Source organism: Egretta garzetta, unplaced genomic scaffold (assembly GCF_000687185.1).
Source record: "Egretta garzetta isolate BGI_Z169 unplaced genomic scaffold, ASM68718v1 scaffold342, whole genome shotgun sequence".
NCBI classification, from domain to species: Eukaryota; Metazoa; Chordata; class Aves; order Pelecaniformes; family Ardeidae; genus Egretta; species Egretta garzetta.
In genome coordinates, this window is record NW_009258887.1 from 1,374,105 (window position 1) to 1,390,725 (window position 16,621).

The following is a 16,621-nucleotide window of genomic DNA, read 5'->3' on the forward strand; positions in this document are numbered from 1 at the left end:
GGGGAGATCAGCAGGCAGAGAATAAAACCAGGGGCTGTTTCTGCCACTGAACCACACTGCTACCTCAAGAAGTCTACTTCCGTCCAGGAGGTATAAGAAAATTAATGTTCCTACTGCACTCGGTCCTCCAGCAAAAGATATTACTATTGACTGACTACAGTTGTATTTAGCTATCGTCTCTGTACTGAGTTTAGCTACATAAGTTCTACTTCTTCACTACAGAGAGATGGGAACAGGAGGCAATACCAGAAAGTCAATCCATCTTCTGCCTCTGCCAGCTACCTGCGCTGTTAGCACAAAAACAAAACACCATGAAATTGAGCAACAACTCAAATATCTCACTTTAAAATGCCAGGCATAGAAAGCAAGAGGTAAGCAGGCAGTGCAAATATAAGTTCATTAAAAGGAAAGCAATATGAGGGGTATCAAATAGCTTCATTTGTCCACATCAGCTGCTGTAGAACTGGCCAACGCTTCCACCAACTTATTTGTGAAATATTAATGACTATATAAATTAGAAGAGGTCAAACTCACCCCTTTGTAAAATTGTTATTCTTTCACAGCAGAATTTTGAGGGTGGCTTTTTAATAGAACAGGTCCTCTGTATTGATTTCTAGATTCAGGTATTAGAGACCCCTTTTTACTTTTCTCAGGCTCAGATGGCCCAATGCTTGCATCTAGAGAAAAGACATAGAAACAAAGAAAACTATCAATGGAATCAAGGGCACCAGTTGAAGGACTGATCACACAACCCCACTGAATCAAAAAGGCCTGGGGTGGCTAAGGGAGGGGGAGAATGCCAGAAGCACAAAGCATGCAAGGGAAGAGAACCCTGTGTGTTTAGACCAAAAAAAAAAAAAAAAATTGTTAGAGCCATTTTGCAAAGAGGCGAGCTACTGGAGATCAGGCTCTTGCTAGTGTAAGAACTTGTTTCAGCCTCTTTTAGCCTGCTCAGTCTCACCTGCTCTGTTCACACAGGGTTAGCTGGGATTCATATTCTTCTGACCAGGGCAAGGCAGCAGGCTGAGATGTCAGATGGGTGAAGCTGGAACCAGTGTATAACTCTGAGGACAGAAAAGAGATCCATCTCATAAGTGGTGCTGTACAGAGGACTTTGGTTATCCCCAGACTTCACACGTTTCACAAAATGAGAGCAAGCAGCAGGAAACGGGTCTACAACACACCTAGCCAAAACAGTTACTCCAGTACCACTAAATAGGGAAAAGGTCCCTACAATCAGTAGGTGAAAATCACCAGAAGGTTCTCAAAAATAAGCTCTTGGATAGTGAGATGTTGATTAACGTTTTCTGAATACTTGGTTTTGAACAGGAAAAAAAAAATTGTAATTGTTTGGGGTTTTTTCCCTATCAGTTTTTCCTCAGAACAGCAAACCTTTACCATACAGAGTTTTATGTCAGCCAACTTAAATGTGTTTTACATAATGACGCTAAGTCTTGTTATGCCAAAGAAGAGGCCAACACGTTGTGAAGAAAAAAAAAGCACCACAAAACTTAGTACCAAATTATCCAGAAAAAACAGCAGAGAGCAGAAAAATGCTCCCTATATCAAAGAAAAACAAATTAAGCAGATATTTGGAAGGAGTGTTCAGTGAAACCACAGTATTTATCTTATTTATTACCACAATTACTCATATTCTTTACTAAGTTATTTTTTATTTTAAAGAAGGGCTTATAATAGATATTTTCTTGTTATATGCAGGTATGCCACAGACACACAGGACTGCTATTTCTGGGGTGCAACAGACTTGGCTCAGCAAAGCATTCGTTTTCTCAAATATTAGCCTGCAAAACTAACAACTGGTGTTACCTTGTTCTCTCTACTGCCCAGGTTTGCCTCATCAGCTGCATGCACTTGGATTTTGAGCACCTTTGGGAATGGTATTCTCCTACCCTGTATCTGTTCTGCATCTACAGCGTGGTCCTGAACCCACTGAACTGACAGATAAAGTTCACTGTTACCCTCGCTGGAGCAGAAACAAGCATCTAACTTATTTTTCATATCACTCACATGCCCAGCAGAGGAAAAGGGCAACTTTCAACCTACAGCCTTCTTATGGCTGATAGTCCTCAAAATCTACGAAGAACTTCAGTGGCACATAGCCAGTGAAGACGAAACTGTGATAGTTGCTATTTTTAAAGCTGCTGAGTTACTAGATTTCATAGCTGAAGACATTAAAAGGAAGTCACTCTTCCTTGGAACAGTAGAAAACAAGGAAACCAAGTTGAAGAAGCATGGCAAAGTGCTTTGAACAATAAAATATGTCTTCAGCTACTCTTATTTTTGGTGCTGGCCTGTATTGTGTTTAATGTTTCAAAGTAAAAATAAGCTTCAGCATCAGTTTTAAGTCCACATGACCCACTTATTTCAGATGCACAACCCACTTATTTCAGATGCACTACCTTGATCTCCCTTCACTGAGAATATGTCATTAGAAGACCACCTAATTTGAAGTCTTCATTGAATTAGTAGCTAGGTCTGCATTGCAAAGTTGCTTCAAATTACTTTATCCTTTCACCTTGCGGGGCTGGGGGAGGAGGCCTGTGTCAAAAATCAAAAGCTAGGGGTCTGTTTACAGAGTTTTCACTTTAACTGCTATTGTGAAAGATCAGTCAAATGTTTTGGCACTTTTTTTGTTCTACAGAGCTGGACTGGGGGTTCTGATTGTATAACCAAAGTATGTGTTCTATAAAGAATACTGTAAATGCTATCCGTCTAAAAACCAGAAAACAGTTAATCACATTAAAATCTTAGCAGTCTAACTAAACCACAAGTTATTATTAGTCCACTTACACTTATGGATAATAACACATTTCTTAAAATTTATATATACAAACTTCCTCATACTACTTTTTTTTTTTTTTTTCCCCCTCTGGCTTTACACTCACTCTTTCAGTATCCCTCTGGGTCCTGAAGGCAACAGCACAAGTCTTCACACTGAAACACCTGGGGGGTATGGCACCTTATCAGCAGCATCCCAAGTTCTTCACCAGGAGGAGTTTATCACTGGTGTTGTGGGTCCCTCTGGGTTATGTTTATGTTCTCATAACACAGACAGCACTCTCCTACCCAGCTACCAGTTTACGTTTCAAATTCCAACACATTTCACCCCAGCCCCAACTAACATAAAGGATTACTGTTTGTTAGACTATTACATCTAGGTTCCCAGGTATTTTTATATTAATAGTTTTTACTGAGCAAAGCTCAGATCCTCAGGAATAAACAATTGCCAATTATTAAGCAACATCCACAACAAAAGCTAGCTAAAGGCCAGATGAGCCCTGAGACACTCAACTGCCAGGCCAGTACAAAACCTATAGCCTTTTACTACTAACGGCAAAAGTCCTATTTACCAGGTTACAGAGCCTCCATCCGAACTGCCTCTGTAGCAACAGCAAAATATTTCTTACAAGGCAAAGTTCCTAGCATGCTTATGGAGTATGCCAACCTGCTAAGTCTCTTGGAAGGCCCAAGTACAAGATCAGACAATTCAAGAGAGGAGCAAGTCACTAGGTACCTGTACAAACATTGTCAGTGCATAATGAATTGTGCAGTCCTGACTCGCACCTGAAGAAACTCAAATCCATTTCTGGACTGTAGGAGTAAACATTAGCTTTTTGATCTAAGTAATACTACATGTTGAGTAAAATGGAGAAACCACTTTGATGATGTTTAAGGATGTCTCAAGGACATAGCATCAGACTAAACTAAGCTGGTTAAAAAATAAGAAAGCAACATGCAAATATTTCAGCTTTGTTTTCATCCAAAGGAAAATTTGTACGGCTGTCTCCTTCCTGCACTTTAATTAAAAAGGTAAAAAAATGAGACTTCATGCTGGAGTTGGAGCATAAATTATTCCAAGAGACAACAGTAGAGAATATCAACAATTAAATCAGTTAAGATTAGGACAAATACGCTGATATTTTTTGCTTGTAATGTATAAATAAATGGAATTTCTATAGCAATGAAAACCCTAAGAACTGCTAATTTCTGCTTAGCTGATTTGATTAACTACTTATTCAAATAATTTATCAGTTCTGAAATCTCAATTTAAAACATGAAGATTTGGCTTAAAGTAGTAATTCCAGAAACTGCATTGAAGGAAAATCCAACACTCACCAAAAAATCTGATAACAAGTGTCATCTTTCAGTTCTCTACTGTCCTTAGTTGCCAAATAGAATATTTGATGTTGTGTATTTCATCCTGTCTACTAAGTACAAGTTGCAAAAGACAATCCTGAAAAAGTATAGACGGGTGCAGAAGTTTAACCATATCCCATGTGGAGTATTTGGGCAACTTTTTGCCCAAACCCTTCAGTTTATTTCTTCCTCAAAAATGAGTTATAGACAATTCTGTGAAACATCCCACAAGGTGTCACTAGAGATGCATCAGCCAAAATTCTCCTCAAACACCCCCCCCATCTTTGCTTCCCCTTCCTATGAACCATGTTACAGATAGGTTTGAAAACATAAAAAAAACCCCACACCTTAGTATCTGAGCAGAAGCATGCTTGTGCAGCATTGTCCTTTAAGTTGTGGCCTATTAAGCAGCTATGCGATAATCTGAACCGTAAATGAACCAGGACATACAGATCAGTGGGAAATGCAAGTCAACTTTAGGCATTAACTTTTAATGAACTAGCTCAAAACATTTGCAATGGATTTTAAGTTTTACATAGTGGGAGTCAGCAGAAGATGCGCTACCTCTCTTTTCAGACTCCTAATTATAGAAAGAGAAACAATATCAGTCATAAGCTCTACCTCAGTTCCATGCTAATACCAGGAAAGATGTTGTGTCTCTATTTTCATCATTCATAGTTTTAAACCCATCTTTTACCAATCACACGTATCCCTGAAAGCTACACAGATATTTTGCAAATATGGATATGACAGCATGCTAGTATCCTCATTTACAGTTACCACCACCCTTTCTATTGAATACTGTATGAACAAAGTATGAATTCAAAACTGTTGCATTGGATACAAAAAATGATTCCCCCTTCCACCTCCTCCCATATCTCCCTTTCTTGGGGGAAAAAGAAAGAAAAAAAATCACATCTCACTTGAGATAAGGGTTAAATAAGGGTTAATTAACATTTGAAAACCATCTTTGACACAGAGCTCTCAAGTAGAAATTACATTTCAGTGCCTAATTTTTCTTATACTCTGAAAAATCAATATCATTTACAGCCTTAGTAGATGACATGTTTACTCACAGATGAACAGTGCAGAGGCATATCACTGACCTAGCACTCACCTGCTCCAAAAAGACTCAAGTACACCAGGTGTAATGACTTACATTGCTTATTGCCTAGCAGCCAATGCACTGCAGTTAACTATTGCAAAAATTAGTCAAGTCAGCCCACCCCTGTGCTACAGGTCAGCTTCCTAAGAATGCCCCACACGATACAAGCAGCCAAGTCCTATGTGCCCATGCTGTGATCCATAGGACTGACATAAGTTGATTCATTTTTAGCTTTTAGGGATTGTCCCTTATTTCTTCAACATAATCCGTTAAAGGATTGCTTCCACCTTATTTCATTCTTCAAGGGAAGCAGGAAGGCTGAGGCAATCCATTAAGTCTGTGCAAAGCAATAGCAGACAATGTAAGGGCTAACCAACCTTGTCCTCAGTACACTATCCAGCCTGGACAAAGTGACTCTTAACCAAGAATGAAACCACATAGAGGGGTTTTGGCCATTTTGTCATCACATAACCATACTAAATTGCACACCTAAAATAAGAATTGGGGCTGTGGATTCATGCTTCAGGCTTAAGCCCACTAAAAAGCTGTATTCTGTCCTTACAGATCCTGAAATAAAAGATTGTACCAGGAAAACATCTCTAAAAGGTCATATCTGAACAGCCAATTTTGCCCTCTAAAGGGACTCATACAGCCTACGGCAATGCTTCAGCAAGTATTTTGCGCAAGGAAGAGCTTGAAAAGTCAGCAGAAGGTAAGGTCCTCAAGGCACGTCTACCAAGATGTTTCTGGGCAGAAAATTTATCAAAGCTTCCCAAAACCATCATGCTCAGCAATAAAGGCTGGGGGGTACGTGATCAAGTGTCTGTGTGGGTGCTTAGCTGCTGGCTTTATGCTTAGGACAACAACTGAATAAAAGACTGGGAGGAAAGCTAGAAAGAGGACACTCCCAGAGCTTCCCATGACTATTTTTGAGATTGAAGAGACTTTCCAGATCTCAGCAAAATGTTCAGACCAGCTGAGAAAAAGACTTCTGAGCACTCCTGCAGGGAGACTGCTTGCTCTGTATGGGCAGTTCCACTCTGAGAAACAGCCACGCTGGCTGACACCAAATCCCATGCATATGATTAAAGGAAAAGAGAAAAAAAAAAAAAAAAATATATATATATATTTATGCATAGTCTTCAAAATCAAATAATTTAAAATGTCATTAGAAATTTTACCTAGACAGGACTTCTGCTGCCAACTAAAATGCAAAAAAAAAGAAAATCAAATTTAAAATATCTCCACTTAAATTGGGAATATAGCTATAAGTAGCTTACATATGGCAAATACAAGGGTTTTGCGTGCCTTCTTTCTTACAAGCCAAATATTGGCTTTATGGGACAAAGTTTAGGATATGTAATGTATATACACACGCATCAGTATAATATAGAGACTATTTAATAAAAGTATAGCACATATATCATATTGGGTCTATTTACGCAGCATACAGTCAATACAAAATGTGACTACAGTCTCAGGTGGAATTAAAGTGTTTTATCTGATTGATTTGTACATTCTAACCATGATAGCAGTAGTAACAGCCTGTAACATGTCCCAATACAATCCCTAAGAGGCAGTCATTTTACATTTCCTAGAATAAGCAACTAAGTCATTCTGCATGGATGAATAAAAATAAGACTATTTAGCACAAGGCTTCATGTATTTTACACAGAGGTAGTTTCTCAATAGCTCAGGGTCATCTGTGACACCTAAATGAACCAGATACCAACAACAGCACAGCTTCTAGGAACAAAAGCTCCCAGGAGCATCTCTGATCTCCCAAACATATTAAAAAAACCAGGAAATACTACGATGGCTACTGCAAAAGCAATGGAAGCAAAACGGCATCACGCATAAGCATGGACTGGAACAAGCAATGGTGACAAACTGAAATACCATTGCTTTACAAGAACATCTGCCCAAATTTGCCCCAAGACAAACTAGCAGGACTAAAGCTTCCTTTACTGCTGTCTGTGTTCTGGAGCCTCTTTATAGATGACGAATTAATTAATGGCTTTCTTGACATTTTTCTCTTTAATCTCACAACTGTATAATTTTACTTTGGAGAGGTAAATAGCACATGCTAATAAGAGTAACACTTCCCTAATATATTCCTTCAAAAACAAACAAGAAAGCCAGTGTTTGCCTTGTTTTTCATGCGATTATCAACTATTTCCATTCAAAGTAGCTGATTGTGGTAAACTCAGCACATTCCTTTGCCTCTTCAGGTTACTTTGCAAACAAAACTAACCACTTTTATGGTTATGTCCTTCTGTGCTCCTCCCCCCTCATCAGCAAAGTGGCTTTATTCCACTTCAGACTTTATAAATGTGCATCAAGAACTGTTTCAAGAACTTAGCATTTCATGAGCATGGTGCAAATTATGACAAAGACTTCCCACTTTTTCTCATGGTTTGTGTAACACTCTCAACAATTCAAATAATCATTTGTTCATTTGCCCTAGTATTTGTGGAGCTTTAACTAACATCAATATGGCAAGATTTGTATTCTACAATTTGTGTCCCTACACAAGGGTATTTTTTGTGTTTTTAACAGCAATATTCCCCCACTCCCTTTGAGATTTTAGAGGCTTTTTTGTGCATAACATGTTTTAATGAATATCTGCGGCGACTGTAATAAAAACAGATCACTTTTTGAGACCCTTTACATTTGTAAGTTCGCCATTTCAGAACTAAGATTTCTGCTGATTGCTAATAAATAACTCCTTATTCCCCCCCCATTTCCCCTTTGGCTTCCCCCCACTATATCAACAGATTTGTGAAGCAGGATGTCTACAGCTATGGGCCTTTTAGTATGCTCCAAGGAGTCTGGAAATGAGTTGTCTGAAGGATTTCAGACAGCCTTGATCTCTTTTTTTTTTTTTTTTTCCCTTTTGTAGCTCCATTCACTAATTTATTTTTCAAGTGCCCAATTTCAAAAACAAAGACAGATTGACCAAAGTGTGGTATTTGTTTGGTTTGGAAAACAGAAGTTTTCCAAAGGGAATGACTTTCAGATGTTCTTCTCAGAAAGGTAATTTTTAAAAATCTCAGATAAGACTTGAAAAAAAAAAACAAAAAACCAACAACCCAAAAAACAATAAACCAATTTCTGTTGGATTGTTTATACCATCGATCTTTGGTCACTCATCAGTTCTAACTCCTCAGCTCAGGTTTTTGTCCTTCACCTCTCTCCATGTTTCTTCCTAATACTAATTCTAGGGAGAGGGGAGCTCTATCAAACACTTACCAAATCCTACTATCAAATATATGCTTTCAAAAGCCTGTAGGATAACAGTTCTCTTAGGAGTAAGGTGACTGGCAGAGCAAGCCCAAGATGGCTTTTCGTGTGCAGCAACGGTGCCATCTACAGCCTGAGTGAGGCCACAACCCAACCACACCGAGTTGCAGTAGGCAAAGAGATTTTTCAGATGGTTTTGCCACAAATCTGCTCTTCAAAATTCAAGTCTGACTGAGGACACAGCTTTAATGTGATATTCAGTAGGATATATTTGTATACATTACCCATGGAGATGCTGTATATTTTCCAGCTTTTTGTTCCCAGATTGCATGCTCTTTAAGACCCTTCAGCTATGTACCAAATCTAACAATAACTAAGTCGGGTGCTTAACAGATGTGCCTATGGAAACCATCTGTTAGAGGCAAGAGGTGAGAAGCAGAACATCATTATATTTCTGTTGTCACACACAAGACACTACACAGAGTGTATTTTACAGACTCCCAGAAGAAAGTTACTGGACCTTTTTATAAGCCATAGTCCAGCTGTCATCTGTACAATCAAGACAGACATCGACACTTGTTAGTTGAAGCAAGAAAAATCAACTCTCCCAGTACAGCTAGCACAACACTGAGAAGCCTTACTTCCTAGGACTTAGAAATAGGTAAAGTCAAAGAAATAGAATATGGAAATAGAAATACATCAATAAGTAGCATTAGGAATAGAATGTTGGCAGAAATATATAAAGTCAAATTCAGAAATAACAACATATACTACACGCAAGCTACCAGCAAAAGAGCATTAATAAGCACCTGGAAGCTCAAGCTGATGCGAGTTACATTTTCTTCACGTACTCAGTGGGCCAGATGGAAAGGCAGAAAGCATCTCTTGCTTATGCCAACGATGTCAAGTGGAGCTGATCTATTTTATCACAGGGGCCTTAAACTCTGCCAGCGCTGCCTGGCTTGGCCCACATCACACATCACTGCACATCTCTCCATACTGCCCCATCTCACCACGTTCACTGTCATTACAGCTGCACCCAGGCCTGATGCCAAGTGTCTGCCTGACAGCTGCATGCACTCCTCTTAGCAGATCTCCAGCTCCCCCAATACATGCAAACCTCATGTTAGGTAAGTGCAGGTGGCTCAGTAATTGCAGGTTTTCTTACTATATGCAAGCCAAGTGTAACCAGTACAGTGGGCAAGGTCTTCCCACGGGTGCAGACAGCCTGAAATAAGGACTGGAAATGCAGTTTGTATATCTGATAGTCAGCCTTGATGGAATACAAATCCTAAAACACAGGGCAGTTTCACTACATAAAAATTCATTGCCTGGTTATTCTAATCTGTATAGAAAAGATAAGGGGGTCACAGGGAATGCAAGGAATTGCTTCAGGGAAAGCAATAGGAAAAAAAAAAAAAAAGATGTGTAGACTAAGTGAGAAAGTAGAACAAACTGATGAGGCAAGAAAAAGAAAAGGAGCAAGGCAAAAGGCAGAAGTCAAACCCCAACTTCCCACTAAACAAATTTGATTGCTAGGACAGAGTGATCTTAGGCAATAGATAACTGCTGAGTTCAGTGACTCTGAAAGCACAAGGTTCCTGGGGATGTCACTAGAATACCAAAAAGCAGAGTACAGAAGGCAGCCCTCATACAAATTGAGAACTACAGTTCAGCCTCTTCACTGAGTGAATCCAACACAGTCCAGCAGCTTTCTCACCCTTCACAGCTGAATCTGGACACTAGGGAAAAGACATCGAAAATGAGGAGCAAGCAATTCATAAGCTTGCTAAAGCTGATTTGTAGAGCAGATTTTTAATAGTACAGCAGAGTTTCTTTTGTTCTTGTTTTGTTTTTTTAATTTATTACCCAATTCTATGCTATCTACTCAGACATTTCATTATGGGTACACGTTTCCATGCAAAGAGACTTGCCTCCATCTAGATCCCAACTCAGTATATATTCACTAGGTCACTTACCACCATTATACCCTCTCCTCCACCTATCTTGAAATCAAATCTGCTCCACAGCAGCAAGCATATAAGCTCCAACCTGACAATAACCTTCCCAGTATTCATACTGCTAGCCTTTCATTGCACCTCTGTTGAATGCTTTACTGCAAACTGTGCTGCAAATAGTATTCATTCAGGTTTGTTTTATACTGGAGTTTGTTATTCATAAACTCTACTTCTTGCTCTGAAATCAGCAGGAGTTTTGGGCCTGACTTTGTCTGCCAGCAGGGGCTTAGTTGTCTGGGTACTGGTAAGCCAAGGCATAAGTTTGCAAATTGTCTTTCTGTAAAAATTTAAGAAACCTTCACTCTCTCAAACTCGACCTCTGAAGCAAACACTTATTTATGATAATCACTGCACTGAGAATTTAAATCAGTAAGTTCTTGGAGCTATGAGCAAAGTAAAAAATACCTTCAGTATTCGTAAAATAAAGAGCTTCACTGCAGTATGACCAAGACCAACTTTGCGAGATGGACTCACAGCTTCAGGGAGTTCACCAGGAAGAGTCCCAAGTGAGTACAGCCTAAAAAGGTAATTAAGAAGCAAAGTTATGTTAAAAAAAACACGGAGAGGCAGATGAATGATTTCTTTCTTTTGAAGGAGGGAAAGAACTTATACAGGCACCAGGAGATTTTACATTCTTATCTGAGTCTGGGCACCTTTGCAAGTAAGAGCAGACTAGAGAAAAAACAAAGAATTAAAAATTCTGCTGAGTATCTCCGAGCCTCCCACTCACCTTCAACACATACATAGAGAGTGCTTCTGCTGTCCAGCTACAAAGGGCTGCTTCAAAAACCACATAAATACTTATATACATTACTGAAGCTTTGAAGTTGTTTCTTTTGATATGGCTCAAAATACCTTTTTTTTTTTTTAGTCTGAATATTTCAAGTTCAGGTTTTTTCCCTTTCACCAGCAAGTGACATAAATGAATGATGTTTGGGGCAAAGGTTTTAAGATTATTTTTCCAAAGAATGAGAAATAAGCAGAAGTTTCTGCTTTGAGAAAAAAAAAATGGAAAACTTAAGGAAATAAGAGATTTTTGTAGAAAGCTTTGTATTACGCAAGAGCCCAATATGTCAACAAAATTCAAGTAGCATTTTTCAGGCAGCAGACATCTTTCAAGTCTTGGTTTAAGCTTTAAGCACCCTACAGGGCACAGATGCAATTTTTAGAAGTTTGTATCTCTACTAAATTTCTAGAAGCCTTTTATAAATGTCTAGGTTACATGTAAATATCCTTAAACCTTCTTAAAAACGGTTCTGGCTTGCAGGACAGCACTTTCGCAGCAAAACAGGTGGCATCTCAGCTTGATTTGAAGGACTGTTAGTCTTCATTTCTAGGAGTAAAAGGAACCAGGTTTTACTGCTTTTGATTGATGGTGTTTTGTTGTACTGATGCATCTGAAAAGTTTGAGGGGGTTAAACTCTAATAATAAAACAGTATGTGACTTTGGAAGAGAGCAGACTACTACACTTAATTTATTCCTCCAGAGGTTCCTATTACAGGGTTACAGATCAGTTGCTGAATCCAAGGTAAGCACTATTTCAGCATCAGTTCTGCTCAGTCTGAGGAAATGCACCAAGCTTCACCTACAGTTGCATCAGGTCAAGGAGGGCCTTAAACACTAATTTACTCCAGCGTGACTTTTTTTTTTTTTTAGATGCAAGCATCATAAATATTTAAGCATCATTTTTTAAAACATGCATTCATGCCTCTGTAAAATGATATCTGAATGAGGCAGCTCTATTCACTGCAGCTGCTTACAGAAAAGTAAGACAAACAAAAATTGCCACTTTTGGCAAGACAGAACAAAACCCAGAAATCCCAGCACAGGAAACAATACCCACAGCAAGCAGCAGTAATCAGAAGCTGGTAAAGATAGTATCACATCCTAATAGCAGCATTGGAGATAGCAATTAAAATCAAAATCTATTACAGGATCAGAGAAAATCTGCATAACATTTGAGCAGGACTTCACATCTTGACAGTTTTGAGGAACTAGAGTCACTTGCAATAAGTTATAACTAAATATTAATAGCATGGATTCTTCTCATCTTAAAGCACCAGAGGTGTTTAAAATAACTTCATAAACTTTGCTGGAGCTTCAACAGAGGACGTTAACGATGGCTTGAATTTCCAGCAAGACTCCTGGAGGTCAGTTTTGAGGTGTCAAAGCAGCACTTTCAATATAGGCAGAAATAAAAGAAATTGTTATGTGAATGTTTCTGAAGGAGTGTATACAATATATCCCCCTGTTGTGTTTCTGCATTAAATCTCTGTTTCTGAGAAAGATATAGGCTTTAGAATGCTGCTGTTAATCACAACTCATCTACAACATAAAGAACCTCCTTTGAAAACCTTAAAACAAACATGACAGAGAGAAATGGTTCCGAACCTCCTCTTTCTGCTGCTTCAGGAAAACCTCCTCCTGTTCTCACCAGGTAAGTTTGATGCAATTGGACTGTGCTCCCAACGCTCTGTCTCCTCCTTGCCCTAGTGGAACTCCTGCTCCATTCTACTGCTTCCACTCAGAGGAGCACCAAAAGGGCAGCTTTCACTCTTCCCAACCTTTTGCTCTGTGCATTTAGATGCTGTCCCATTCCCTAAACTGCTCTCTAAATAGTTTCTGAACATTCCCAACTTTTGTAATATTCAAATACCTAATCTATATAAAAATATACTTTGCCATGATTATCTTCCTATCCCATCTCTCTAAGTCACCAGCTCTACTAAGTCCTCTCAGGAACTTTTTCCTTTTTCTGGGTAATAATAATCTAGTCCTCATCTTCAACAATCTGCGTATTTCTCTCATTTCTCAGGTGTTATAGCTTCTACCATACTCAAAAGGCTCTGCAAGCAGCATATATAACCATTACATATTAGCTAATTGTGTAATCAGCATGTAGACAGGATAACACATTGCCAGGCTGAGAATTTATATCCTTACACCCTCAATGTAGGCACATCACATGTCTCTGCTGGCTTGGCAATCATGAGACACGTGCAGCAAGGCCGCCTCCCATTATCCCTTGGAATAGGCTGATATTCAATATTTTTTAATTGCTATCTTCTGACTTTCAAAAAAATCTTTCCCCTCACGCCTCAACTTGAACTTTTCTCATCTCCATGAGCTGCCATTACTATCTTAGAAAAAATAAAAAATTGTAATTGTTTTATTACGTGGCTTTATGACATGTACTCTCAGCTCAACAAGTTTTTCAGCAAAGTTAGGCAAAGGACTTGCATCTGTGCTTCACAGCCAAGGCCTGGACAGCTGAGCCCTGGACAAGGGTTCACACCTACTTACATATGCTTTTCAACAGCCCATCTCTGCTTTGCGCATGTGTCAGCCTCCAAGCATTTCCACCTTTCCCTCCAACATCTCCCTTACATTTAGGGCATGCTCCCTTCTAAATTCTTACCACCACTACCATTCCCTCCAAACAGATCATTTCTCATGGATATTCTACCAGGCCAAACTAGCTTCAGCAAGAGACAGGTTTTTTTCTTCTTGGCTGAGAACCAGCAACTTGCAGATTTACAGTTATCTGATCTACAAACATTTTTACAGAAACTCATTTTGCAAAGCCTAGGCAGTACTCCTCAAAATGCTAGCCATAGCCCAAGGGCCTAAACAGCCAGCTGATCATCTTTGGAGCTTGGTTTTTATTGAGAATTTGGCTGAGGATATTCTAAGCACACACTGCCAGATTGAGATGCACCATCTTCTCTGCTATTATCATTATCCTTGTTTAGGGAACAATCAAAGCCTACTTGAAAGCAGAATGAGATTATGAAACTTCAGATGGACATCTCCTGATCTGCACCTAAATGCCCCCCTCACTCAACACCACAAATGTCTTACAAAAACACTGTCAACACTACAGGGGAACTGCAAGTTCTCTGTTTAGTTATTCATCATCTACAGATTATTTATGTCTGCATAGCATTGTGTTAACCCATAACAGCATCCAGTTTCCTCAATAAAAGCCTAAATTCCCCATCTATTCATCACAAAGTATTACAGCCCAGTACTTATTTCTGAAGTGTAAAAGCATACCCACAAATGAATCCATCTGATATCCTCTGAAACTAATCCCTGCTCTCCACACACCCCCAATAAAATATTGCTGCTAGGAAGAAATCTCACTTGATTTATCTTCCCGCCCCCCCCCCCCTTGCAAAGAATGGGAATTCTGCAGCAGATGCACCACTATAGTTACTGAGAGGGTTCACTCCCTTCTACTCACTGTTTCCTTGTTTATACTCTCTGATTTCAGTTGACCAAGACCTGACACTTTTTCTGGGTCCATTCAAATTTCCAGAGTCTCTCTTCAGCTGAATGTGTCCTTTCAGGCTCCTGTCTTCATCCACATGCCAGTTCCTGGCATCATCTCATCATAACTTTAAGGCTTAGTCCCTTGAAGCTGAGAATAAAATAAGTTTCTCTTTAAGTTGATCAAAGAAATTATAAGTGGTTCGTAACTAAGATATTAGAAAGAAACTTTTTTGAGGAAGCATCTTTCCTCAAAGTACACAAGCATGGTTATCTTTTCTGTTCTCTGGTAAAATCATTAGCCAGAAACTTTTCTGATCAGATTCTCCATGCAGTTCTGTTAATACAAGATGGGAATAAGCAAGCAAGCTGGAAGGACAGCAGGGCTGTTCTTTCCATAGCAGTGCTAGCTTTCACTGGTTTGAAGTACTCAGTTACAGCCACACACTCAAGAACACATGATAGGAGCCATTGCAAGAGACAGGCTACTAGCCTGGACTGACACTTGACCCAATTTAATAGAACAATTTGTTTTGTTAGTTAAATCAAAGCTGAAACTCTGACGTATTAAAAAAAGAAAAAAAAAAAAAAAACACATGGGGAAAATCTTGGTTCTGCTTAAGTCAATAAAAGGTTTTCTATCCCCTGCAGCTAGGACTTCTCACAAGATTATCTGGCTCTGAGAAAACTATTGTGTCAAAAATGCACAAATAATACAGTTACTACTAAGGACAGTACAAGAACTGTCATTAGTAGTTTGATGTATATTTAATCTAACCCTAGCCACATATACCTGTGCTGAAACATTTACCACTTCTCTCCTACCAAGAGACTGGAAGGTTTTTTGTCCTCTCTTACCTTATTCTGTAAAGTCCTTTAAATCACATCTCTCAGGATTGCAGTAACAGCTGGCACCTGTAACAGGACTGGAATTTAATCCCCAAAAAAAGCACACAGATGCTTATATGAATCTTTAAACTAAAAGAAACTCAAAGAATGAAGTTTATAGCAAATGCTCCCAGTGCAAAGCAGCACCAGCAATGAGAAAAAGAAATTTTAATGAAAAGATTAATACAATACTACAACAGTTACTTGTTGAGATAACAATTTATGAGATAGTAGAAGAAACAGATAAGATGAAACAAAAAACATAAGATACTTGCAAGTTTCTTAAATGCTTGTTAAAATCCGTCATTGAATTTAGCAGTGCAAATAAATAAAAAGCTTAAAATAAATTGGTTTTCAGTAACAGAATCTGTCAAAACACAGTTCTCAGTCAGATTAACTTCACACCAACTGAGGAAAACTATGATAATAAACCACCATCAGCCTCTATTGTCCAGGGCAGAAAACTTTTACCGAGAGACCCCTGTCTACAAAGAGGAAAAATAAGCTAAGAGAGAAATGGTCTTCAAAGGAAGTCACAGTCATAATTGCAGGCAAAAATTACTGCTGTTGCTTCCAGCATTATTCAAAGGTAATGCACAGGGCCATGTCTGTGTGACTGTCTAAAGCAGAACATGACCTCACTCATGTTGTTCTATCCAGACATAGCTCTCCAAAATCGTTATTTTATGTAATACATATGATTACGTAAATAGCAGTGCTCTTAATTCCTCGCTGTCAGGAATCTTCCCTGTCATTGCATGGGAGTATATCATATACAATATAAATAATATACATGTAAATAAAGAGCATATCACAAACCAGCATCAGAATTCCTTATCCAATGGAAATTTGTAAACATTATAGAAGGATCAGATTACTTCCAATCTATACAAGGATAATTTAGACTAAGTTTTCATTTACAATGAAGCATAAAGT

General features: G+C 38.8%; 1 protein-coding gene across 1 annotated transcript in view; it reads right to left on the minus strand.

Moving 5' to 3' along the window:
* Nucleotides 1–10,491, minus strand: part of TNIP3 (TNFAIP3 interacting protein 3) — a 78,343-nt gene extending 67,852 nt beyond the window's left edge. Inside the window, exon 1 of the mRNA XM_035889643.1 lies at nucleotides 10,486–10,491. Coding sequence (XP_035745536.1) covers nucleotides 10,486–10,491 — 6 coding nt within the window. The remainder of the gene's footprint in view (nucleotides 1–10,485) is intronic.
* Between the last annotated feature and the right edge of the window lie 6,130 nt (nucleotides 10,492–16,621).